General features: G+C 54.8%; 1 protein-coding gene across 1 annotated transcript in view; it reads left to right on the top strand.

Moving 5' to 3' along the window:
- Positions 1-878: 878 nt before the first annotated feature.
- SFRP1 (secreted frizzled related protein 1) overlaps positions 879-24,973 on the top strand; it is a 44,462-nt gene continuing 20,367 nt past the window's right edge. Inside the window, exons 1-2 of the mRNA XM_019921622.3 lie at positions 879-1,594; positions 7,245-7,322. Coding sequence (XP_019777181.1) covers positions 1,069-1,594; positions 7,245-7,322 — 604 coding nt within the window. The 5' untranslated portion in view covers positions 879-1,068. The remainder of the gene's footprint in view (positions 1,595-7,244; positions 7,323-24,973) is intronic.

Raw genomic sequence — 24,973 nt, 5'->3', positions numbered from 1 at the left:
ATGGACTTGATATTTACACAAGCCACGCTGATAAGTGCACATGTGTTTTTAATGTTTTGGCTTTCTAGACCACAAACATGTCAATGTGCATATGCGTGCACACACAGCCGTGCTCTTGGGCTGGGCCTTGAGTAGGGCTCTTCTTTTTTCTTCTTCTTTTTCTTTTTTTAAACTGTTCTCGCAGAGTTAACACCTTTGTTAGCACCCTTTCCTGCCTCACTGCCTCCGGGTTGTCGGAGGGCCGTCATCCGGTTATCCCACCTGGAAAGGCGCTGCCTTTTTAAGCCAGCAAACAGCCCGACGACACCTTCGCCTGGCCCTTGCGGGAGCCGAGCCCCACGGGCTGGGGATTGAAAAGCAGACCTCCTTTGCCGCAGCCTTCCTGAGCCCCGGTCTGTCGGAAACGGCCCATCTTCGTCTGCAGCCACAGAGAACAACACCGAGGAGGTGGGCTGCTGCATAAAGTTAGGGAAAACTGTTTGAAAAAAAAAAAAAGTCTTGATTATCTCATGGACTTGCAAGTACTGTTAAGGTTCCTTACTTTCCTGCCATCTGACTCAAGTTAACAGCAGCATTAAACATCGTCTTGACCCACCGCACGCTTCTCTTCGTCCCCAGTCTCTCTTCCTTTTTTTTTTCTTCTTTTTCTCGTTTCCCCCCCTTCTTCCTTCCTTTATTTATTTTTTGGTTTTGTTTTTTAAGGGGTGTTGACCTGCGCTGAGTTCTAGGGAGCCGACCCCTCCCGCCCGCGAGCCGATTGGCCGGCCACGCGGGTGACTGACGGGCGGGCCCGGAGCGCTCGCGGCGGCCGGCGCTGATTGGCCGGCGCGGCTCGGAGGGCTCGGCCGCGGGAGCGCCGGACACTCGGGTCCCGCCGCCTCGGGAGCCGGGCCGCACTCGGGCCGCGCGCTCGCCTCCCCGCGCGAGCTCCCTAGGGTCGCCCCGCCAGCGCCTGGCGCGGGTGCGGACGGCGCCTTTTGTGCCCGGGGGCTCCTGGAAGTTCGCGGCGGGACGCGCGCGGGGAGGCGGCCGAGGACGCCCCGCGTCGCAGAGGCCGGGGCGCCGAGCATGGGCGGCGGGCGCTGGGCCGCGGCGGGCGCGCTGCTGGCGCTGGCCGCCGGGCTCCTGGCCGCAGGCTCGGCCAGCGAGTACGACTACGTGAGCTTCCAGTCGGACGTCGGCGCGTACCAGAGCGGGCGTTTCTACACCAAGCCGCCGCAGTGCGTGGACATCCCGGTGGACCTGCGGCTGTGCCACACCGTGGGCTACAAGAGGATGGTGCTGCCCAACCTGCTGGAGCACGAGACCATGGCCGAGGTGAAGCAGCAGGCCAGCAGCTGGGTGCCCCTGCTCAACAAGAACTGCCACATCGGCACCCAGGTCTTCCTCTGTTCGCTCTTCGCGCCCGTCTGCCTGGACCGGCCCATCTACCCGTGCCGCTGGCTCTGCGAGGCCGTGCGAGACTCGTGCGAGCCCGTCATGCAGTTCTTCGGCTTCTACTGGCCCGAGATGCTCAAGTGCGACAAGTTCCCCGAGGGCGACGTCTGCATCGCCATGACCCCGCCCAACGCCACCGAGGCCTCCAAGCCCCAAGGTGAGGCGGGGGGTTCCCGGGGCTGTCCGCGCTGCGCCCCGGGACTGGGGACGTGCTCTCGGCCGTGCCCGACCGCCTTGAGAGCTACCGGCCCGTCCGAGGTGGTGCCCGGCGGGGCGAGCGCCGCGCGCACCCGGTCCGGGTCCTGGAGCCGCTGTCCTGGGATCCAGTCAACGGTGAAACAAAGCCTTAGCTCTGGCTCCCAGAAGAGCTCTTCTGTCCCTCGCGAGGGAACCGAGTCCCTATCGGAGTTTTGAACCCCCCAGACGGGATGCTCCGGGGGAAAAAAAAAAAAAAAAAAGCCTAAACCCCAGATCTGGGAAGCTCAGAAAGGCCGAGCAAATGCTAAGGTGCAGCTTTGTTTATTTGCTTAGGTTTCAGGAGGATTTTTTTTTTTTTTAACGCTTTCCTTAGCTAGTCATTCAGCCAAGTAGCTCCAGGACTGGTTCAGAACTGGCCGAGAAAAAAAGTTCAGAAGTTGCGAGGCTTTCTGTTTCTCTACCCCTTTCAGTTAACAGCTTCGGGAAGGTTTGGGCGGGGGCGGGATGGAAAGGCTCTTCTCCCTCATTCTTGCATACCCCCTGCTTCTCTCATTTACACAAATCCTCAGGTAATTAGAAAGATAAAATTGTCATTAGCTCATGGCTCAGCTCCCCTTGGGGAGCGAGGCTCCGCAGATTGGAGGCTTTCCTAACAGCCCCAGGGATGAGCCGGAGGTACTTCTCTGAAACCCCTTCCACTTAAAGGGCAGTTCTTGGTGGGGGTGGGGGGGGGAGGAAAAACCATCCCGGGGAGGCAACAAAACAGAACGAAACAAGTTAACAAGCAAATAAACCAAAGCAAAACCCCACAGAACAAACAAGCCAACGAAAACAACCCAGCACTGTGGCCTGACTTTTAGAGGAGTGAATTCAACCCCAAATTCTTCGGAAGCGGAGTTGAGGCTCAAAGAGGTGGAGGTCCATACCCAGGGCGCCGAGCAGAGCGGTCCGCATCCCAGGGGCTTTTGAGGAACGGGTTTAGGGTGGGGGGAACCTGCTCATGGCTGACTCAGTTCATCTCCAAGGGATACCAAAGCACAAAGGTCCCCCGAGGGGCGTACTCCCCAGAGTGAGGGTGGGGTAGTCCCGGGAAAGGGCACCCCGAACTTTGAATGCCTTGGCTTATTCCAGGGAAGGAGGAGGTGGTCCAGAGGGGCGGGTGTGGGGTGGCAGGTCTGGCGGGTGGGCAGGGCAGCGGCCCGCCTGCGGGGGCAAGGTCTGGGTCCCGCTGCTCCCCTTTCCTGGGGGTCTGCACAGAGTTCACCTTCGGGGAGGCGCAGCCCTTTGAGAACGGGAGCCGAGCCGTTACCTGGAGCGGACAAAGCGCTTTGTATTCTGTCCGCGTGGAACCCACGGGATTTTCCTTCTCCCCGTCGGCACTGCCGGCGGGCAGACTAGCCCAGCCCTGCCCCCGGAGGCCGCGGCCAGCTCTGCTGGGGCTGAGTCCACCCCCCAAGTGCCCCTTTCTGGTACAATCAGCGACAGAACACTTCTGAGGGGGAAGCCCTTCTGACGGGAAGGTAGGGGTGCTGGCTGGGCTGCCTACTTGTGAAGGGACGAGCATCCTCCACCTCGATGCCCCAAAGGCAGGGGTGGTGGGGTGGTGGTAGGGGACCAAACCCGGGCTCTCTTCTTGGAGGCTTCGACTCCTTGGCTGTGTCCCACCTGGCTGCTCCCAAAGTCTGCCCTTTGCACCATCTCCTCTCCTCCCTCCATCCCAGGAGCGCTCAGGTCGTCACCCTCCTGAGACCAGCTGCACACAGAGAACAGTCCCGTGTGGGACTTGGGACCCGGTCGTCCCCACCGAGTCTTTGGTGACAGGCTCTGGGGGAGGCTCCGCTCCTGCCCAGGACTGCGGCCCCTCAGTGGGAGGGACCCCCTATAGGAGTCAGTCCTCTGGGGCCGAGAGGCCACTGACTGTCAGCTGAGCCCGGAGGTGGGAGGGCTGTGTGTGTGTGTGTGTGTGTGTGTGTGTGTGTGTGTGTGTAGGGCAGGTGGAGACTGGTCCTTGTAACCTTACGGCTGGTGGCTCCAGCATCAGAACTGGTACTTTGGAGGAGAACAAGTATACATGCCCTACTTTTATTCTTTATTTCTTTTTATTCTGTAAACTTAAAATGGAATTTTCAAAGCAGCGGCATATCTTTGCATGCCGCAGGCTGGTTTCTGTTCACATACTTGGACAAGCACCGTTTGGGGGTATTGGGCAGGCCTTTGGGGCCGCATGTTATCAAAGATAAACTTGATAATGAGACTGAGTCAAAAGACACCCCCCCACACCCCCAAAGGCTTCAGCCCAAGCTGCTTCAGCATCTGTTATGGGAGAGGAAAAGTGTTTGTTTGTTTGTTTTCAGGAAAGTTATTTCTAAATCTTGCCCTTGCATTAGACCTGTACATTCCCAGGCCGATAAATTGTCGTTCCTCCTCCCAGCCAGGTTTTACTGATTCAAGCTCTGCGAACGAGCACATACCTTTAGTTTTATTTTGTTGTTGATTAGGCATGTTGTGCGTTAAAACAGCCTGGCTGTTTTAGTCACAGATTGCAGAGGCCACGGTACACTCATCCTTCCCGGGAGCCTTCCTTAGGGTCCCTTCCCTGTATTGAAGAGCTGGCCAGGCAAGACCTGCTCTGTGTGTGGGGTGTGTGTGTGTGTGTGTGTGTGTGTGCTGTGTGGGGGTGTGTGCCGTGTGCATGTGTGTGTGTGCTGTGTGTGTGCGTGTGTGTGTGCTGTGTGAGTGTGTTCTCTGTGTGTATGTGTGTGTGTGCTGTGTGGGGGTGTGTGCCGTGTGCATGTGTGTGTGTGCGTGTGTGTGTGCTGTGTGAGTGTGTTCTCTGTGTGTATGTGTGTGTGTGCTGTGTGGGGGTGTGTGCCGTGTGCATGTGTGTGTGTGCTGTGTGTGTGCGTGTGTGTGTGTGCGTGTGTGTGTGCTGTGTGAGTGTGTTCTCTGTGTGTATATGCGTGTGTGCTGTGTGGGGGTGTGTGCCGTGTGCATGTGTGTGTGTGCCGTGTGTGTGCGTGTGTGCTGTGTGAGTGTGTTCTCTGTGTGTATGTGTGTGTGTGCTGTGTGGGGGTGTGTGCCGTGTGCATGTGTGTGTGCGCGTGTGTGCGTGTGTGTGTGCGTGTGTGCGTGTGTGTGTGAGTGTGTTCTCTGTGTGTATGTGTGTGTGCTGTGTGGGGGTGTGTGCCGTGTGCATGTGTGTGTGTGCCGTGTGTGTGCGTGTGTGTGTGCGTGTGTGCTGTGTGAGTGTGTTCTCTGTGTGTATGTGTGTGTGTGCTGTGTGGGGGTGTGTGCCGTGTGCATGTGTGTGTGTGCGTGTGTGTGTGAGTGTGTGTGCGTGTGTGCGTGTGTGTGTGAGTGTGTTCTCTGTGTGTATGTGTGTGTGTGCTGTGTGGGGGTGTGTGCCGTGTGCATTGATTTTTAAAAATCCACTTACTCTTGATTCCAGTGTTGGACTTTCCCGTCCTCTCCCTTAACTACTGATGAAACACAAAACGTTTTGGGTTTTGGTTCTTTTGCTTTAAACATTATTTTAAATACACCTTAAAACAGCCATTTAGTTCTGCCTCTCCGATGGATGACTGGGTGGATTTCTCCTGCTCGGGCCGCTCGCAGGGCCCCCCAGCACGATCCAGAGAGGCCACAGATTAACAGCGCCCTACACAGTCTAGAGCTGCTCCACAGTCGGCTGTGGGTGGGGGCAAGCCGTGCAAAGGCGCAGAACTCACTGCAGCCAGCTCCTGCCCGGCTGGGAGACGCTGAGGGCCAAACGTAGCTGAGCCCGGGGCGCCAGTCGGATAGGGGAACTCAGAGCGTCTAGACAAGGTGATGTGAGCGAACAAGGGGAATCCGGTGTTTGTATTCAGATAGTCCTGCCCTGCAGGTTGTTTGGTCAAGGTCACATTCGTAGAACTTTGCAACGTGATAACTTCCACTGAAAAAAGATAACCCAAACAAGGAAAGCCCCAAAGCACAGTCCACACTCCCGAAGTAGATACCACGGTCCTTCCCACATTGCGGGATTTCCTTTCTGTTTTTCTCCCCGTGGAAGCAAGAACCATGATGCAAAATTCTGGGTGAGTTTTCCCTTTTGTCAGAAACACAACCTCTGGAATCCGATCTTAAGTTCTGGCTGAAAAGCACATTTTCAGCATCCGGGTCAAAATATAGCCCCATGGTCTCCTGCTCGGGGCGTGGCTGTGGTTCTTGCTGCAGGACTCTGGATGGAGTGCGGCCCTGGGCACAAAGTAAAGGTGGGACAGGGGTCTGTCAGTAAAGACTAAGGTGTACGGCCTCTGCTGCGCCTCGCAGGGACCCTGCTTGGAAGTGGGGCAGGGGGGTCGCGCATCACCTTCCCGGAGCTGGGGACCAGCTGCGTCCTGGGGGCAGCACTGGCCCCGGAGGGCTGTACAGCTCCCTTCTCATCCACCATGGGAGGCTCTGCCTGTTTCTCTGAGCCATAGAAGTGCTCGAAGGTGAAGGAGATGCCGCCAGAGGAGCCACGAAGACGGAGGGGGAGGAAGAGGATGAAGAGCCTGAGTCGGAGCGAAGGTCACTCAGCGCCCCATCCTCCCTGGGGGTGACTGCTCCCCCCCCACAGCGTGGCCGGGCATGGCCTCCACCAGTGCTGCCGAGGTGGAGGACCCTTAGAATGTGCTCTTGCTTTCCCGCATCATGGATAAAACTCCAAGTTGTCTGATAGATGATGGAGGTGACGGTGGGATGGCAGCGGTGGTGCCAAGCCACCTTCCCTTCTGGCGATCCCACTGGGCCGCTCTCTCCCTGCCCTTCCACGGAGCCCCCTTACCTCCCAGGGGTCTCTCCAGCATCAGCAGCATTTGGCTGGGAGGACCCGCTGGCCCTGGCCTCCGAGGCCTCCCCCTCCCCCGGGGCCTCAGCTGCCCCCGGTGGCCCCCATCCCTGCAGCACACACACCTCCTCTTCAAAGCCCTTCACAGTGTGAAAACGCCTCCAGAGGGTCTCTCCCATGTCTCGCCAAGTCCTTCCCTTGGGCAGCAGGGCTGGTGCCGTTCCCAGCCCCCACCAGCTTCTCCTGCTTCCCGCCCCTGGCAGGAGCTCGCTGCAATAGCCCTTCTGGGGAGGGGTGTTCAGGGCCTGTGGTTGGAGTTTGTGAGTCGGGCTGATTTTCTTTCTTGACTCCTGGAGAGCTGGTCGGACGGATCGGCCATCTTTTGGGGAGTTTGGGAACAGGAAGTGGGCAGGAATCAGAGGGGGGTATTTCAAGGAGAGGGGAGAAAGAACTGGGGGGCAAACAACTGGGGTAGAAGTGTTTGGTTACAAGTCAGCTTCTCCTAGGGACCCACCACATCCATCAAACCACGACTCAGGACCCGCCCCATCCAGCCCCACATCATGTTGGTTTTCATAGTTGTACCATATTCAACAGCTCTAGTCCCCAGATTTTCAAGAAACTATGCGTCTGTTTTGGTCTCCAGGACTCGTCTTTTCTCAAGTTGCCCTATCAGGAATTCCAGAAGACCTTTAACTCCTTCCAGCCTGGTCCCTGGGCTGATCCAGGCCCCAGGGGCAGGTCCGCCCCGCGTTCCACCGCAGTCACTCAGCTCCTGTTCTCCCCTTGCCCTTCCTAGGCACGACGGTGTGTCCTCCCTGTGACAACGAGCTGAAATCTGAAGCCATAATCGAGCATCTCTGTGCCAGCGAGTTTGGTAAGAAAGCGTCCCTGGCCGCCTCCGGGAGGTTGGGCATCCCTGGCTGCTCCCATTCTGCATCCGTGGTGCAGAGCCTGTGGGAGCATCTTTTTGGAGATGTGTATTCTCTCCCTCCATCCTCCCCGGACGGCTGCTGTTCTCAGGCAGATGGAAGGCCAGATAGGATGGGGAGCCGGCCGGTTTTTATGAAAGTCAAACTTGGCTTCTGTTCTTCCGTGTGTGGGATCACTCGGCAGGTTTGGGGGGACCTTCTCGAGGAGTGGAGGGAGGCAGGCTTGGGGAGAGCTGTAGAGGAGCTGGGGGAAACCGGGCGGCTTGGGCTGGCCTCTCGGCACAGCTCTTCTTCCATCCACCCCTAGGTGTCAGCACCACTCTGCCCAGGATCTGGGAGGGGAGTCTCCATGCGCTTAGGGCATTGCCGGGGCGGGCGGGTAGTGGGTGCGGCGGCTCTCAGGTCCTTCCAGGCCAGGAAACTGACAATCCCACAGTGAGGGGTTTTCCTTCCCTTCTTCGCAAATCACTCCGGGCTAAAAGGCAATTCTGGATGAGCCCTTGCAGCCCTAGGAGAAGGGCTGGATGTGGCCCTGGGGGCTGATCTCAGGGAGCCTCTCAGGGACGGTCCCCGGTAGTCTGCCCCGCAGAAGACCGAGCTTCACACACCGTGGGAGGCTGTCCTCTGGAAAAATAGACGTGAACTGCATCCTTTTGAAGGGCCGACTCCCTCCAGCCTCTATTGTATATGGATGCTGAGAAGTGCCTGCCGCCAGGCCTGCTTTGCCAAGGACAGGTTCTCACGATTCTGGCCATTGTGTCCCCGAGGCTGGATTTCTTACAGAATTCCTCCCAGGGAAAGCATAATGGTAGGTAACGTGAGTGTTTACGTCCATCCAGGGCTACCTACTCCGGGTTTTCACTAACCAAGCATAATAAAGTACGTGAAAGGGCCTCGTGCTGGCAAAGTGCCGTGTTGGAGAGCTGCACACGTGTATGTGCGCACTTGTAAGCTGAAGGAAATGGTACATGTGACAGGTGTAGTCTCAGGTATTTGTCATTGTGACTGAAGGCGGGAAGTGGCGAATTCTGACCCTTTGCCACGGAGAGCTTCTTGAGAATGCACACGTTTTTTAGTGCCTTATTTCTGCATTGAGTATCTCTCCCTGCCTTCTTGGTTCTTGGTGAATGACCGCTGGGACGATTTCGTCTCCCAAGCATTCCACTGCTTGTGTTTGAGTCACATCCTTTGTTCTGGTTGCCATTTTAAATGAACTCAGATAAATTGTAGAGGGACCTGCAGCAATGTTCCCAAACTCTGATGACCCTTCCGTCTGACGGCGGTGACACTTGCTTGTTGACGCTCACACCCTTGCTCCATCAAGGGGAGCCCAACGCCCGGCGAGGCTGGCAGGTCTCTGCGGCAGAGTCTGTGCGGCCCCAGCCTGTCCGAGTCACAAGCTTTCCTTCCGCAAACGGCGCGAGATTCCTTCCCAAAGAGGCATTTGGGCATCGAGAAAAAGGCCAGAAATAAAATCTCTCAGAAGTCCTGATGAGAAGCCTTTTGCTGCGTGATTGGCGGGGGGGGGGGGGGGGTGGCAGGAAGAATCTGCTCGGATGTGGCTGTTATCCCGAAGCATCCTTCCTTGCGGGGGGCCGGAGGCAGTGTGGATAATACTCAGGGGCCACCTTTAGATTTCACTGACCCTCTTCCGATAGTGTAAATCACCACACTCACTTTTAGAAGTCGACTCCCTGACGTTTCAGCAACTCCAGGCAATCGTATTAGAGCCCACTCTGAAAGGTAATATATTAGCTGATGTTCTACGTTCAGATGACTTCTCCCGGGATGACTTCTCCTGGGACTGCGTGTGCGGAGGACGCGACTCAGATTCAGTGTGTCCAGTCATTGACTGAGCCACGCGTCCAGTCGGTCACTCAACATTTCTTGAGTGCAGAGCTCTGTGCTAGATACCGTGTCCTCAAATACGGACCTAGAATAGACGAAAATTTCATTAAAGAAATTTCTTCACCCCGACCAAGCACGAATCGGTGATTTCCTAGAGAATCGTGGTGTCATAGAACTCACCGCCTGAAGGGGGCGCCGTGGAGACTCCAGGCGAAGGATGTTCGGCAGCCCTGAGAAGAGAATCTGCACCTTCTCGTTCAGATTCTCAGTAACCCACCAATCTGCTTTTGTTGGGGGCTTTAGTGGCAACTTGTTAAACTAGAGCCGTTCGCTAGACATGGGCTGAAGAAGCAAACCTTGGGAAAGAATTTGAGTGTGAAGGTTGACCTTTGGGTGAAGGGGAAAGGTGTGGAGGGGGCTGCGGTAAGCCTACTGGGGAGGGACAGCCTCTCCCCGCGGCAGTGGCTCCCTGCGTGCAGGCGCCAGGGGTGTATCTTATTTTAATAACCAGTCAGGGCCTGGGCAATCTGATTGGCTGTTTGGGACTGTGTTCCTTTCACCGGGAGATTATCTCCTTCTTGAGTTCCTAGAACTTTTGAATTCTCCTGGATCCTCCAGGTCATCCTATCAAGTCCACTTATTTCACAAATAAGGCGTCTGACTTGCCCCACTGGAGTTCTTTTACTCGCTGTCATGCTGCCTTCCCCCCTTAGGAGAAGATGAACAGCCGCTGGGCTCCCTCCTGGAGGCATTTATCTCCTCCTTGCTTGGGTGTCCTGGACGCCAGTCTTCTTTATCTGAATGCAGGAGAGACTTTTATGGGTTTTCTGTGTGTCATGGTCTCATAAGGCAGTAAATAGGATTTTTTTTTCCTTTCTCTCTCTCTCTCTCTGCAGGGGCTGAGCTCAGCTCTGCCCTTCTCGGCACCCTGGAGAATGCAGCCTTGTTGAGAAACTTGTTTCCTAGCTCAGCTCATTTCAAGTAAGGGAGGTAGTCAGCCACGCTGATGGGATTCAGTTAAGAGACAAAGAAATGCAGCAGGGCAAGCTGACACACAACAGAGAAGAAAAAGAATGCTTTACTCCCTACTCCAGGGATCAAACTTTGCTTTAAGCGGCCCTGACATCCCCTGTGGGAAGACATCAGGTTGTTGGAAGGCTCCCTGGGAACTCCAGGAACAAGGGGTGCTTTCCTTCTGGGTCAGCACGCCCTCGCCCTCTCCTGCCAGTGCGTCCTCAGACCCCTGCCGCCCCCGTAGAGCTGGGCCTGCCCGGTCTATCACCGGCTCCCCGGGCGGCACAATTTTTTAAAAAATTATTTATTTATTTTTGGCCGTGTTGGGTCTTCATTGCTGCGCGTGGGCTTTCTCCTAGTTGCAGTGAGCGGGGGCTACTCTTCTATGCGGTGCGCGGGCTTCTCATTTCGGTGGCTTCTCTTGTTGCAGAGCACGGGCTCTAGGCGCGTGGGCTTCAGTAGTTGTGGCGCACGGGCTTAGTTGCTCCGCAACATGTGGGATCTTTCCGGACCAGGGCTCGACCCCGTGTCCCCTGCATTGGCAGGCGGGTTCTTAACCACTGCGCCGGGCGGTGCATTTTTAACTCTCTGGCAGGTCTGCTTGGTTCTCTCCACCCCTGCACTGTACCTCCTCAGTTCAGAGCACATATTCTGCCCCCAGCAGGGAAAAGCCTCAGTAGAAACACCTGTGGGCTGATGCTCAGGAATGCAGCTGGATCAGCCTGGATCAAGCACCAGATGTGTGACGGCCAGAAGTTAGATGGTGCAAAGTCTGTGGATTCAACATGGCGGCCAGGCTGCCTGCTGGGCTTCAATGAGAACACCGGCCCTGCTGCTTGTTTCCTCGCTGCTTTTCCTGCTCCATGACAGCAGGGTGCTGCTGTTCTCCCTTCGACGGGTCAATATATTATTTGCAAGCTGCCACACTAATAATCCTGCTGTTAACAACTCAGCACCCATAACTGTCTTTCCTTCAGCTCAGCTTATCCCAGGGATGGGGGATCTGATTTATAATGGCTGTGCGGTTAGGATCCTGCCTCTGGCCACTCTCTAGCTTCTGGATCTGTAAACACCCTTGAGCTTTCCTGGTAGAAATGTGTGGGATAATATACTTCTGCTAGGACAGTTCAGAGCTTCCTCTTGTACTGGCTTCTCCTCTTTTTTTTTTTTTTTGAGAGTTCAGGTTCTCCTTTTTTTTTTTTTTTTTTTGAGTTCAAGTGGCCACTTCTTTAGCCCAGTATTTTCTGGTTGTGGAAAAGGATTTCTTGGCCCCTAGAAATTTTCCTTGCCTTCTGGAAGTATTTTTTTCCCCGTTTATAGGTTTCCTCATAAAGAGTAAAACTGTACACTGCAACACTAAACTGAGTCAAAGAGGAAAGAGAAAAAAATTGGCTCTCACCATTAGTGTTTGGGAGTATTTCCTAGAAGAAGCATTCTCGGCGGTTTCTGGACCTTCACTAATTTGTTCTCACTCTGGCTCACTCTGCTTTCAAGGTGTTTTGGCTGGGCTGCTGTTTGGAGGTGCATTGTTTGATTTCTTGCATAAAGGAGGCTCAGCCTTTCCAAACTAAACCTTGGGTTTCCTCCCACAGAGGAGGAGATGGTAGCTGCCAGCACGGTAATTGCAACATCTGTAAGCTGCTTGAGAGCAGAATCTGTCTCTGATACCATATTTTACCTAACGGTAAGACACCCATTGATCGCGGGATACACCATCCATCACGGGAGATGCCCCGCCCACAGAGGAAACATACTTCACATTAAAATGTGAAGAGAATCTGTGTCTTAGAATGAACAAAACAAGGCCTGTGTGTAGTTAAATCGTCCTTGGTATGGTGTCTTATCCGCGGTAGGCATAAAATAAAAGTTCGTTGGGCATGTGTGTGAATGATAGTGTGTGGGCAAGGTAGGGAGATGGAAATTCGCCTTTTTTTTTTTTTTTTGAGTGGTTTAATTTCCAGTTTATTTTCTGTTAAAGTAACTACAACCTGGTTTTATGTTGCATCATCTTAAAATTCACAAAGATGAATAATATAGGAATTTTTAAATCCAAAAATATTATAATAGTACGCATCTGAGTACAAATCCTAGATTTTCTACAGTGTGCATGGAAATGCCTTTCCTTAATGTTCACAGTTGTTAAATGGGAACAAGTACATTTATATCACAAGATTAGGTTGTATTTAAGTGAGAAAAACAATGTAAAAATTATGTAATATTAAAATGTTCCCAGATGACTAGCAATTGGGATAATTTAGACTTACTTTTTAACTTATTGTATGGGTCGCCTGTTTTTGACCTAACCATTGTATATCCTCCTTTTTCACTATTATCCCATTCCACTAGTACTTATGGAAAACCGGTGAATAGACGATATTATTCTGGCAGTAGATGCACCTTGTAGGCAAAAAGTAACAGAGCATTGGTTTTATTTTGTTTTCCAGTTTTCTTTCTTTTTTTTTTTAATGAAGTATAGTTGATTTACAATGTTGTGTTAATTTTGGCTGTACAGCAAAATGATCCCGTTATATATATACATCTTTTAATATTCTTTTCCGTTATGGTTTATTATAGGATATTAAATATAGCTCTCTGTGCTGTACAGTAGGACCTTGTTGTTTATGGCTTTCCTTTTTTGTAAAAGGAGAAAACGTCTTTCCAAACGAGTATGTGTAACTTGTTTATTAAATTCGAGGGAAACTGCATCCCTGTTTTGGGTGACTGAGTGTATATGTTAAAAAAAAAAAAAAAGCCCTAATATCTAGAAATCTAGTTCAGTCAAAGTAAAATTAAATAGACAGAGGAAGGAACTGTAACCCCGGGGTGGAGTTGGTAGGCTGAAAACAACTGGTTTTTATTGTCAGTGAAGGTCTCTAAAATACACAGCCCATCCACAGATCTGGAAATAGTTGGAAGGAGCTGTATGGCATTTCCCATTCAGGGAAACACGGGGTCAGAGCTTTAGGTGCCCTGGAAATGCCACTCCCAGCTCGTGGCCTGTGGCCCATCCTAAATCCTTTGCCCGTGATGGGGGGGGCTTGTTCCGTGCAGAGACCACTGCTGAACCCTTGAGGGCCTTTGAAGCCCTCCCATGGGCTGGGTGGGTCATGGTGGCGATTCCACGGCCTCCCAGTGGAGAGCTGGGGGCCTGGCTGGGGGAATCGAGCCCCGGGCAGTTCGGGCCGAGATCCCATGGGGACCACTCTGCGCTCTGAAGCCATGTTGAGGCTCCGCGAGGAAACGCTGGGAAAAGAGCCAGGTTTCCCCCTCTGGTGAGCACTCTCTGCGCCTTTAATTCTCTCTTGGCTGTACCTGGCAGGACGATTCTTAGATAAGGCAAATGTCAATAGGAGCACTTTGCTTTAGCATACTTGGCCCTGAGAAAGGACCCAGAAACCCAGGATCCACGGGTGGAGGCGGCTCCCCTGGAGCTGAGTTCATCTCTCCCTCTGCCCCTATACGTACGCCGGGCAACACTGGGAAATCTCAGAACCTCTCCAGGCCTCGGTTTCCCTGCGAGGTGACACTAATACCCAGCATCGGTTTTAGTGAGGAGCAGATGAGCTGGTGTAAGGAGCCCAGCCCTGGGCCCCGCACACCCGCTGGACTCACTACCTGTTCATCCTGGGGGTCTTGGCAAGGACGGGTGGCCCAGCCCTCTGTTCCCAGCAGACGAGGCCTCCCTTCTCTAGAGGAGCAGGATGCGCAGCTCCAAGGCTCTCAGTTGACACCTCCCCCGAGCCGAATCCTGTTTCCAGCCCTTCCCGGTCTCACATCCTGCTGGAGTCGTTGCTTTCTTTGACCCAAGGCACGTGGCGGGGTGGGGGGGGGCATGTGACTGCTCCCTCTTTGTCGATGAGTCCAGCTCCGAAGAGGTTATTCCTTGGGACGGTCAGTTGCCAGACCGCTGGGTTTGGGTGCCCTTTGACGTGCCCTCCAACCTGCCATTCCGTGATTCTCCTGTTGAGTGGCCCCGCCTCACTGCCTTCCCCTCCTTTTTAAAAAAAAACTTATTGTGATGAAATATACATGACATAAGATGCACCCTTTTTTTTTTTTTTTTTTTTTTTTTTTGCGGTACGCGGGCCTCTTACTGCTGGGGCCTCTCCCGTTGCGGAGCACAGGCTCCGGACGCACAGGCTCAGCGGCCATGGCTCACGGGCCCAGCCGCTCCGCGGCATGTGGGATCCTCCCTGACCGGGGCACGAACCTGTGTCCCCTGCATCGGCAGGCGGACTCTCCACCACTGCGCCACCAGGGCAGCCCAGATGTACCCTTTCAATCCTTTTTAGGTGTATAGCTCAGTGGCATTAAGCGCATTCACACTGTTGTGCCGCCATCGGCACCATCCATCTTTGGCGATTTTTCTTCATCCCAAACTGAAACCCTGCACCCAAACGCTAACTGCCCTCCTCCTTCCCCCCAGTTCCCAGGAACCGCCACTGTACTCTCTGTCTCTGACTTTGACTATTCCAGGTACCGCGTGTAAGTGGAAGCCTGCACTGTTTGTCCTTTTGTGTCTGGCTTATTTCACTTAGCATCATGTCCTCCTTATCATTTGATGTGTATATAAACGGTCATGGAGAAGGGAAGCCAAGGGAAGGGTTTACCCTCAAGTTCACCTCTGTTCCCTGGAGCCTTTCTGGGGGTGGGTGGAGAAGGAGGGGCGTAGAGATGAGCTGAAACAAGGGGGGCTGCTCGCGCATTTCTCTGGGTGCTGCTTTGCTCCTCCGTACCCCTTTGTCATTCTGAAGATCTGCTGAGCTGGATGGGACCTCAAAGATCAGCCAGTGCAGGGCGCTCAGCTTACAGATGGAGGAAAATAAGACTCAGATAAAGGAGTTAGTCATCAGATTGCCCAAGGCCACTCTCTGCCTGGCATCCCTTACCGGTTTTGTTCCCAGCAGCTCTTAGCTGGGTAGCCAGTCTGGATTCCACACCCTTCTTCCTTCATGTCCCCTCATGCCCATCACGTTCCCATCCTGCCAGGAATGGGAGACGAGGCTCTCTGGGAAGGGGCACTGGATGCTCTCAGAGTTTGCCGGGTATAAATGGACTGATGCCTGTGCCTGACACAGGGAAAGAGCTCGGCGATCGTTGGTTTCTTTGTGGAGGGGCAGGCGGTGCTGTTGCATAGAAAGAACATAGGCTTCAGGCCAGACAGACTTGGATGAAATCCCACCCTTATAAGCTGAGCGGCCACGAGAAAGTCTCTTAACCTCTCTGAGCCTGTCTCCATCACCTGTGGATGGTGATTCCTGTGTGACTGTGTTGGGAGGAGAATTGGGTCAGTCAAGCATGTTCAGTTCCTGGAACATGGCGCCTGCTCCAGCCATAACCATTATTATCTCTTCTTATTGGAAAGAATTGTTTCAGGATGGAAACTGGCCTCGGTAGGAGGATGCAAGCACTAATAAAACCAGCTTGCTTGGCACAAAATGTTAGGAAATGGAATGGAATGTCCTGATGAATTTCTGGTTAGTAGAGGATTAAACTGGAGAAATCTTTTACAAACCCCACTGGGGAAAACTTTAAAAGGCTGATGCGGCTTCCAGGTGCTGAAGTTCACAAAACCAAAACCAAACCAAAACCAAACCAAAAGCAACCCTATAAATACCAGAAGTGAGACAGTCCGGGCTTTAGTGAAATGACACCCTAGAGTCACTGTAAAAACTGGAAGTCATCGGACAGTGATGACCGCAGAATACGTAGCGCTTGGATTGAGTATTTGCTGATTCTAGGACACGCCCACTGAACTTTGTTCTTTTGTTTTTGAGTGATTTTCAGAAATCTTATTCCTGATATGAGTTTTTCTGCTCATAATTTATCGGGTCTAAGAGAGACCTTAGAGGCGTCCGTGTTGTCCCCTCCTCCCAAGCACTGTCTCTGGGGCAGTTTTCACGTTTTTTCCAGCAGCTGTGATATCTGTGATATGCACTCCCGTGAGCCAAAGAAATAGGCCATATTCAGAAGCAAGTGAGCATTTAAGTATTGGCAGGTTTCTTCCAGTTTTTCAGAAATGAGCCAGCAGCTCCAATCTGTATTTATTTTTCAAAGGAGAGCAAATGGCCAAAGAGATGTCAGGCCCTTGCCCTGCCCCAGCCTGCGTGGAGCAGCCAATTAAACGTGCATTAACTTTGGAAGGCTTCTCAAAGCCCTATAGATTGCACTTGAAATCTTTGTTTAGTCTTTCAGGAACACTGTCACATGGATGATTTATCAAAGAAAGTTGTTTATCTGCCAGTAAAATAAACTCTGGGCCTGTTCAGACGAAGATTTCCCGTGAATTTCTACCAAGGTAAACACTGGGAACTGGCAGATTGCAAATTCTGTGTGAAAGCCAGACGCATACAATAAATATTTGAGCTACAGATCTGCTGTGTCAGAGGCCCGGCCTGTCACCAGCACTGTCACTCCCGCCGTGCCCCGGAGGACCTGGCCCTGCAGCCGGGCCGGTGGGCTGCCAGGCCCAAGGACTGCCCCTGCTGCGTGGGCCTCCCTGGGCTCGAGTGCCACTGAGTGTGGCACAGGGAACTTCCTGGTTCAGAGGGGGCAAGCCTCAGTCCGGCTTCCCTCTGCATCACACCGACAGCCCGTCCAAAAGTGGCCACCTTAGTTTTCTTTGCAAATAGACATTTGTTGAACCAAATTGGCAGGAGGCTGGGGTGTGTTGAATGATTTGGGAGCTGGGGCCGGGGCATGGTGGTCGGGGGTGAAATCACCTTGAAGATTCTGCTGAGTTTGAAGGATGGGGGCAGAGGGCTGAGATGCTTTCCCAGGGTCTCTGGCTCTGCTCGTTGGGGGTTGTGAGAGCTCCATTTAGGAATAAAGGGGGAAGATCCAGCCCTGTGAGGGCGGCACAGGCACGTGTGCCCAGGACCTGTCTGAGGGAGGGAGGGAATGAACGGATGAATGGTGATGATGGAATGAGAGGAAACGGAGCCTTCTAGGTCTTTCTGAGGGAGACAGTACAGCGGCTATCTAGAGTGGCTTTTCAGGGAGGGGCTGCTGGGTTATATACTGCTTGTTCCCAGACAGCCCTGGAGTCTGGAGTTTCTGGGTCACCCTGGTCTTGGGGTCCTCATGGAAGGCTGCGTTTGAAGGGGTTTGTGGGTACCACCTCTTATTTAGGCACCATCCTGGGTCCTGCTCATCCTGATTTCCTTGGTGGGTCAGGGCGGGGAAGCAAGGACCCTAGAAGAGATGATGTCACCTGCGAGGGCTTTGGGGGTCGGGGTCAGGGCTCACGTTTGAGGATGGAGAGGAAACGGTGCTGGTCTTTCACGGCTGGAGGAGCCGTGGGTGTGTAAGGCCCGGCGTCCGGACAGCTCCTCAGGGATTTATGTGCAGGTACTGGGTGCTTGCTGGCCTGTGGGTATTTAGGGGAATAAAGGAGTATTTCTTCAGGGCAGGAATTGAGGGAAATCCTTTACAACAGATTCTGAAAGGATGTCTGTGAGTTGCAAAGAGATGCCGAAATAGGACTTTGGCAGAGGGAAAATTAGGAACCAGCTTCCCTAAACGACGCTCTGTCTCATTCAGGCAGGAGAACCAAGAGGGATTTTCTTCCGTCAGCATTTTCCCTGGGACGTTTCCTCTGGGAGTTCCTCAGACGTGCTCTCTGCTCTTTGTGAGCCCTTTGAAAATGAGTTCACACTGGTGTGTCTCTCACTGCAAATCCAGCTGGCTTCTGGAGGCGGCTTTAGGGCTGAAGGAAGTCCCCACCGCCGTGGCTATGGCCGCAGAGCTAGAATCGGGGCCTGGAATAAGCACGTGAAACCCGTCAGGCTCCACTGGGGCCTCTTGGACCCAGGTCTGTGTCTGTGGCAGGGACGGCCTGTGCTCCTTCCCGTGGCCTCAGCTCCGCATCAAGTCCTGAACAGATCTGAGGGCCTGGAGGATGAGGCAGGCCAGAGCCAGGCTTGTCAGTCCCTCTTCTCTTGCTTTAGTGCTGGGTTCCAGCTCTCAGGCCTGTAGGAGGGGAGGGTCTCCCACGGGGGTTGGATACATCCAGGGCGGCTCCCTAGAGTAGATGAAGATTAATGGAGAAATTCAGGGAAGGCATCCTGGTGTCAGGAGGTGAGGGCTGGGAAAGGAGTTAAGACTCAAAACAAATAGTACTTTAAAAAAAATTTTTTTAAATTTATTTTATTTAAGTATAGTTGATTTACAATGTTGTGTTAATTTCTGCTGGACAGCAAAGGGACTCAGTTGTACATATATATACGTTCTTTTTCATATTCCTTTCCATTATGGTTTATCACATATCACAGTTCGCTGTGCTCTACAGTAGGACCTTGTTGCCCATCCATTCTCTATATAATAGTTTGCATCTGCTAATCCCAAACTCCCACTCCATCCCTCCCCCACCCCCTCCCCCTTGGCAACCGCAAGTCTGTTCTCTGTGTCTGTGAGTCTGTTTCTGTTTCATGGATACGTTCATTTGTGTCATATTTTAGATTCCACATATAAGCGAGATCATATGGTATCAAATAATACTTCTTAAGTTGACAAAACCCAATTCAGGTAAATCCGCACAGGTAGAGAAGGTCATCTGTTGGTTCAGGCAGCTGACTCGGCGTCCTGTTAGGACTCGCTTCGGCCGAAACCCAGGGACTCAAGGGCTGAGTTGAGGTGTGAGGAAGGAGGTGGTCTTTCTGATTCCAGGTTCCCCGCTGGTAGGATGCTGGGGCCCCAGAGGGAGCAACAGCCGGAGTGAGCAGGTGTGTTCCAGGGGTGACCCAACCAGCATGTCTGTGGGTCCGAGTCAGGGATCCTGCCAGCGGGGCATGGCTGCAGGGGGAGTGTGGCAGTCTGCCCTGGGCGACTGAGCCTACGAAGACAGCCTCTAACTTCATGTCAACTACAGCGGCTTCCACGAAAGGGAGGGGGCTGACTAGAGAGTCATGGCCTGGCCTTTGTTCTGAGATGCGGAGGCTCAGATGCCCACAGCGTGCCAGGTGCCAGCTAGCACCCAGCCTCTAGGGTGACAGCTCCTTTACTCTTGGCATGCATTCGTTTAAAAACAGGCATATGACGTGTGCGTGTGTTTTCTTTTGAAAAGTCTAACGATCGCAGAAGGTGGGCAGTCTTGCACAGATTTGATCCTACAGACGATTGTTGGGCTTCTGCTGAGAACACGGCCCTGCTTATACTTTAAGCTACGTATGCTGACTTTGGGATCGACAGACATCCAGAGACAGGAGTGTTTGTACTGTTTCTTCCCAGAGCCTGGGAGGAGGGGGGTCCGCACAGTCAAAGCCAAAGAGAGCGGCTGTCTCCTCTCTGCAGGTGCTCTGCCCTTGGCGAGGAAGGTCAGACCTCAGGCAGAAGATAGCTTTTACCTGTGCACATCAGGGGAGCTTTGTAGTGGGGGCAGTTCCGTCCATCCTTTCGTGTGCAGCCTTTCAAACTGCATTCTCAGTGAGAAGGCCTGCACTGAGCTGCCTTGAGGGGGCGAGTGGCCCACGTTATCAGGCCTCCATCCAGACGTGGTGGAGGTGGAGGGGGGTGTGGTGTGTTCGGGGGGCGGGGTTCTCTAGGTGACCTCATAGGAAGACCAGGGCCCCTCACTCTCCCTCTTCCTGGAGCCAGCTTGAGGCCAAATTTTCATCTGGGGGCTTCCCCATGGGGCTTCTGTTCTGCCTCTCGGGACCTGGCACCCGCCAGTTCTGTGCCAGTCCATATGGTGTTCCCTGCCCTTGAGAGGGAAGTGAGTGGTTGACCCAGTCCCGCATTTGCGTTAGAGATGTCATAAATGCCGGCGGAATTGAAGGCTGTATCACGTGCAGACTCAGGAGCAGTGAGTGTGCACGACAGCGGTGTGCTTTCTACCTTCAGAAGGCTTACGGTCTGGAGGAGACAGAGGGGAGAAAACAGGCAAGTATAAGATCACGTCGTCAATGCTGAAATCCCTGTAACAGGTAAGCACTGGGGCCATGGGAGCACAGGAAAGGGAGCAGGTCTTCCTGGGGAGGGGTCGGGACAGCTCCAGAGAGGAGGCACCTTGTGCTGTCCACTGAAGGATTGGTTGGAGTTTCTCACCAAAAAGATGGACATAGGAAGAATATTCTAAGTGGTAGACCCCTCAGAGACCAGGACACATAGGCATGACGTCCTCTGTATATGGGGGAGTGGTGATTCTCTTTGTGGACGGCTTATAAGGCGTATGGGGGCGGGTATCTAGAAATGAGATTGACAGCGTAGTCAAAAGTCAGCTCAGGGCCTTGAATGCCATGCTGAAGAAAGGAACATTTGTCTTGTTGGCAATGAGGGGCCAGGAGCCTATTTTAAAGTGAAGGGCTTGGGTGGAGAGCAGAGAGAGGAGGGGGGAGGGGGACGAGGGAGAGGAGGAAGGGAGGAGGGGAGAAGAGGAAGGGGAGGAGGGACTGGGGTAGGGTGAGGATGAGGGGAGGGGAGGGGGGAGGAAGAGGGGGAGGAGGGAGAGGAGGGAGAGGGGGGAGAAGGGGAGGAGGAGGAGAGGGAGGGGCTAGGGGAGGGTTAGGAGGAGGAGGAGGGGAGGAGGGGCTGGGGAGGGGGAGGAGGAGAGGGAGGGGGAAGAGGAGGGAGAGGAGAAGGGAGGAGGGGCTGGGGGAGGGGGAGGGGGAAGAGGAGGAGGGGAGGGGGAAGGAGGGGGAGGAGAGGGGAAGGAGGGAGAGGAGGGGAGAAGGGGAGGAGGAGGAGGAGGGAGAGGAGGGACTGGGGAGGGGGAGGGGAGGAGGGAGATGGGAGGAAGAGGGGGAGGAGGAAAACTGAAGGAGGAGGTGCTCATTCATCCAAAGCAATGATGTGCAGAGCCTCAGGTGTCAGGGGTGAGAGGTTTGGGACAGGAGGGCCTGTGGGCTCAGGGCAGCGCCGGCCGGTGCCGGGCCACCCACTGGAAGGCGCCGCTGTCGGCCGTTCTGATGAGGTCGGCACGCGGCTCGGGCAGCTGGGCAGGCCATCTGCTGCGGTCAGGGCCCCGGGAGACCTCCGTTGGGGTGCGCGGGGCAGGAGCCCGAGAGTGTCATCAGCCCACACGCGGGTCACCGCCGAGCCGGTCATTCCCGAGAGCGGCGGTCGTTAGGAGCCGAGCCGATGTAAACTGCGCACTTGCTCTCCAGACCTCGTTAGCGGCGGGCGGGCGGCACGCTTGGCGCCCGTGGAGCCAGGCCTGTGATGGTGGGGCCGAGTCACCCCAGGGGTCTGGGGCCTCCTGGAGGGGGAGGCAAGAGGGGCTGTGGCCACACGGGGGCGGGGGCGGGGGAGGCCTCGGCTGGGGTGCGAGTGTGGTTTGTGTGTGTGCGCGCGTCTGAGCGTGTGGGTAGGTCTGAGCGCGCTGATCTGTGCACAGCGTGTCTGCCTGGTGAGCGTGGGTTCCAGTCACCCCTCCGGGGGCTGAGTTTCCACGGCCGAGGTCAGGGGCCTCCTCCTTTCCCCGTCGCTCCAAAGAGACGCCTTCCAGAACCCGCCACCGATTCCCCAGACTCGGGAGGGCTCTGGAGCCTGGCAGGGATTTCTGGGCAGCAGGCGCGCCCAGGGCCATCTCTGCGGGTCGGCGAGCACTCCTCCAGTCCCCGTGTTTTGTTTATTCCTCCAGATGCCAACCGGGCTGATTCTGTTAGGTTTCAGTGTTTGCAGCAAGTCCACTTAGAGCTGCTGCTTCTCTGGGCGAGAGCCACCTCCTCGGCAGATCCCAGCGGTTCGCAGGGGTTGTTGGGAAGGGCATGGTGTAATCCCTGGGATATGAAGAATCCATCCGGAGAAACAGGCACGGCCTGAGGTGTCATACAGGCCTGAGTTCAAGGCCTGGTCCCACCACCTACTGTGTCAGCTTGGGCAAGCCGCTTCACTGCTCCATGACTCAGTTTACCCACCTGTACACAAAACGCAACAATAAAACAAACTTAAAAACTTCTGTGCGAGGAGATCGTGGGATGTGACAGACAATCGCCCCAATCCCGGAGTCCTGCGATGTGACCCAGCGCTGCCACTCGGCCAGTCGGTGACGTCTCTGAGCCTGTTTCCTTAAGCAAGTTGAAGGGGTCACCCTGGGTGACCTCTGAGGCTCCTTGCAGCTCTGAAATCTTATGGTTTTGCTCCGCAAAACTCTGTGACTTGGTTTCTTGATAAATGTCTCTGCTGGCACCTCCCTGCTTGCTGGGGACCTGGGTCTCCATCTCAGGCGCGTGGAAGAGCTGAGCAGTGAGCGGGAGGCCGTCGCGGAGGAGCTGGGTTGGGGTGCAGCTGTGGGACCCGCAGCCTGGGAGCGGCACTGGTCCACGGCAGGTCCGCATCCCCTGACGGGGCCTGGCTGGCTGCTGGGCACCCTGACCTCAGCCCCTCTCCTGGACGTGTCCCCCCATGCTTCCTCAGAAACCCAGGGACAGTGGGGACCCTCTCCACCTGTGCGGGGAAGACAGCCTGTTGGGAGACCAATCTGCAGGCACGGTGCGGGTGATTTCCAAGGAGGACTTTCCAAACCTCAGAACCGATTTTCTATTCCAGCCCCATGATTTGTCAGCCACGAGACTCTGGCCAACTCCAGTTCTCTGGGCCTCAGTTTTCTCACCTGTCAAATCGGGATAATTGTGTATACTTCTCAGAACTGGTGGATAGACCCCATGAGATTGTACCGATGTGTCCTGGAAAGGACACACTGCAAATCCACCCCAAGCCTGTGACCTTGGCCGCGGTCCCACGTGCCATCTTACAGCTCTGCTGGGCAACCCCGCGTGGCCGCTCTTCCCTAAAGCATTTCTAACCTAAGCCACACACTTGGCTTTCCTTAAAAAAGAAAAAATAAAATGAATGCATTTTACAGATAGACCAGATCTGAACCAGGATACTTAATGGTGATGCTTTTCTCAGAGGAGCTTCACAGTAATTTTAGAGGTTATTAAAATACACACAGACTTCACCCCCCAGACATCTCTGGGGTCACAAGGGGAGCAAATCTTACCTGAAGACTAAAGTTCAAAGCATCAGGTGGAGAGGACACTCAGAATGTCTGGGGCGGAGACTTTGTGTCAGTCTTGTCCCCGAGAGGGGCCAGTGGCCATGGCAAGCCGGGTGCAGACAGGGCACCTCTGGGAGCCTCTGTCCCTCAGTGGCAAGTGAGCCGGGGCTTTTACTGACACCCTCTGCACTGACGCCGGCGTGTGGAGTGAGCACCCAACAGCCCTTTGGCCCGTGGTAGCCAATGCTGGGTACTTCGTGTGGGCAGCAGCTTGAAGTGTCAGCAGGTAGGTTGTGAGCATCACACCTAGGTGCTACCGGGTCAAAGCTGGGTGTTTCCTGCTTTCTCTGGGGCCTGGTGATTCTCTTCCCACTTCCTCCTTCAAACGACAAGGCTGTGTTTGCCTCTCAGGACCACAAGTGCCAGGAGGACAGTGGCTGAGAGAACTGGGACTGGCTTGTCCAGCCAAGGGAAGTCGTGTGCTGTGTAGCTCAGGTAGAACCCGGCTTGCTGAGGAAACAAAACCTTGACCGACAAGGTGGTGGGGTCCCCCCTCCCCAGGGAGCCGTTCACAGACGGGATGGCCTCTTGCCTGCGGACCCGAGAGGGCTGCATGTGGCAGGAAGCAGGAGGATGACTTCTCCGGTCCTTCCAGCCCCACAGAGTCCGTGGTCCTCAGGGCACCTGCTGGCGGCAGTCCTGCTGGTGGCTTCCCCAGGAAGGTGGCTGTGTCGGAGGGCGAACCTTCCTTCTCGGGAGGACCTCGCCTGATTTTCCAGAGGAAGGTGGAGGGACAGCCTGCGGCCTGGTCAAGTCACCCAGCAACCTGGGATGCCAGCCTCGAGTCCCCGCCCTCACGTGTAGACCCTTCAGGAGGGAAAGGCCGGCTCTGGTGTGCACAGTAGAACCTCGAAGCTGGTCGAGTTGTGTGTCTTTGTGGCGAAGACCAGACGGCTTGGAGCCCCTGACTCCCGGTGACCGGTCCTCTGGTTGCCAGGGAGGAGGCCGACAGACCTGGAATGAAGTGCAGGCCCGGGCGGGCCTCCCTCCTGCCCTTTCCTTCATGCAGGCGGGACATCTGGTCCACCCCCCGCTCCGGGTATCAGCTTTCCTGGGGACTTGGCTTTCCCAGTTGTGTAACTGTGTGTGTGTGAGGGTGTGTGTGCGAGGCGCTGGGGCAGCGGAGCCCAGGACCGGCTTCTCTGGAAGGACGGGGCTCCGTGGCTGGTGTGGGTTTGCTCGTGACTGACAGCTCTTCGCCTGCAGCCTTCTTTCCTTACAGACCTAATGTGTCTTCTGGCAGGTTTCCTTGTTCGAATTACTCAGGCCCCGCAGAGCACCGGTGCTTTCCTTTTCTTCTGCTCACCACCCCCATCTTGGTCCCCCCTTCCCGAGCGGGTTGGGGGGTGGAATCCGGTCTGGACCAGCTGAGAACTCTCTGTGCTCCTGCCTGGCCCCGGGGCCTTAGAATGAGGAACCCCAGCCAGAGTTGAGAAGCTTCCTGTTCCTCCCTGGGAGCCCTCAGCGTGGAAATTCCAGGCGGGCCCACACCCCAAAAAGCTCTGGCTCAGGAAACCGACACGCAGCTCCTTGTGCAGTGGCCTGGAGGGTCCCTGGCGTTCCCCCGGGTCTGGCTGTCACGGGGGTGTGAGGCCTGAGAGCCCATTTCCCGGGCGGCTCTCTAATGAGGGTACGCATGGGAGTGCAGCCTGCCGTCCAAGCCGCTGACTCACCCCCAAAGGCCTCCAGAGGGAGGCAGGTCTGGGACTCACGAGGACAGGCCCCAGGATGGCTCAG

This window comes from Tursiops truncatus, chromosome 21 (assembly GCF_011762595.2).
Source record: "Tursiops truncatus isolate mTurTru1 chromosome 21, mTurTru1.mat.Y, whole genome shotgun sequence".
NCBI classification, from domain to species: domain Eukaryota; kingdom Metazoa; phylum Chordata; class Mammalia; order Artiodactyla; family Delphinidae; genus Tursiops; species Tursiops truncatus.
This window is presented reverse-complemented; position numbering and strand designations above follow the sequence as displayed.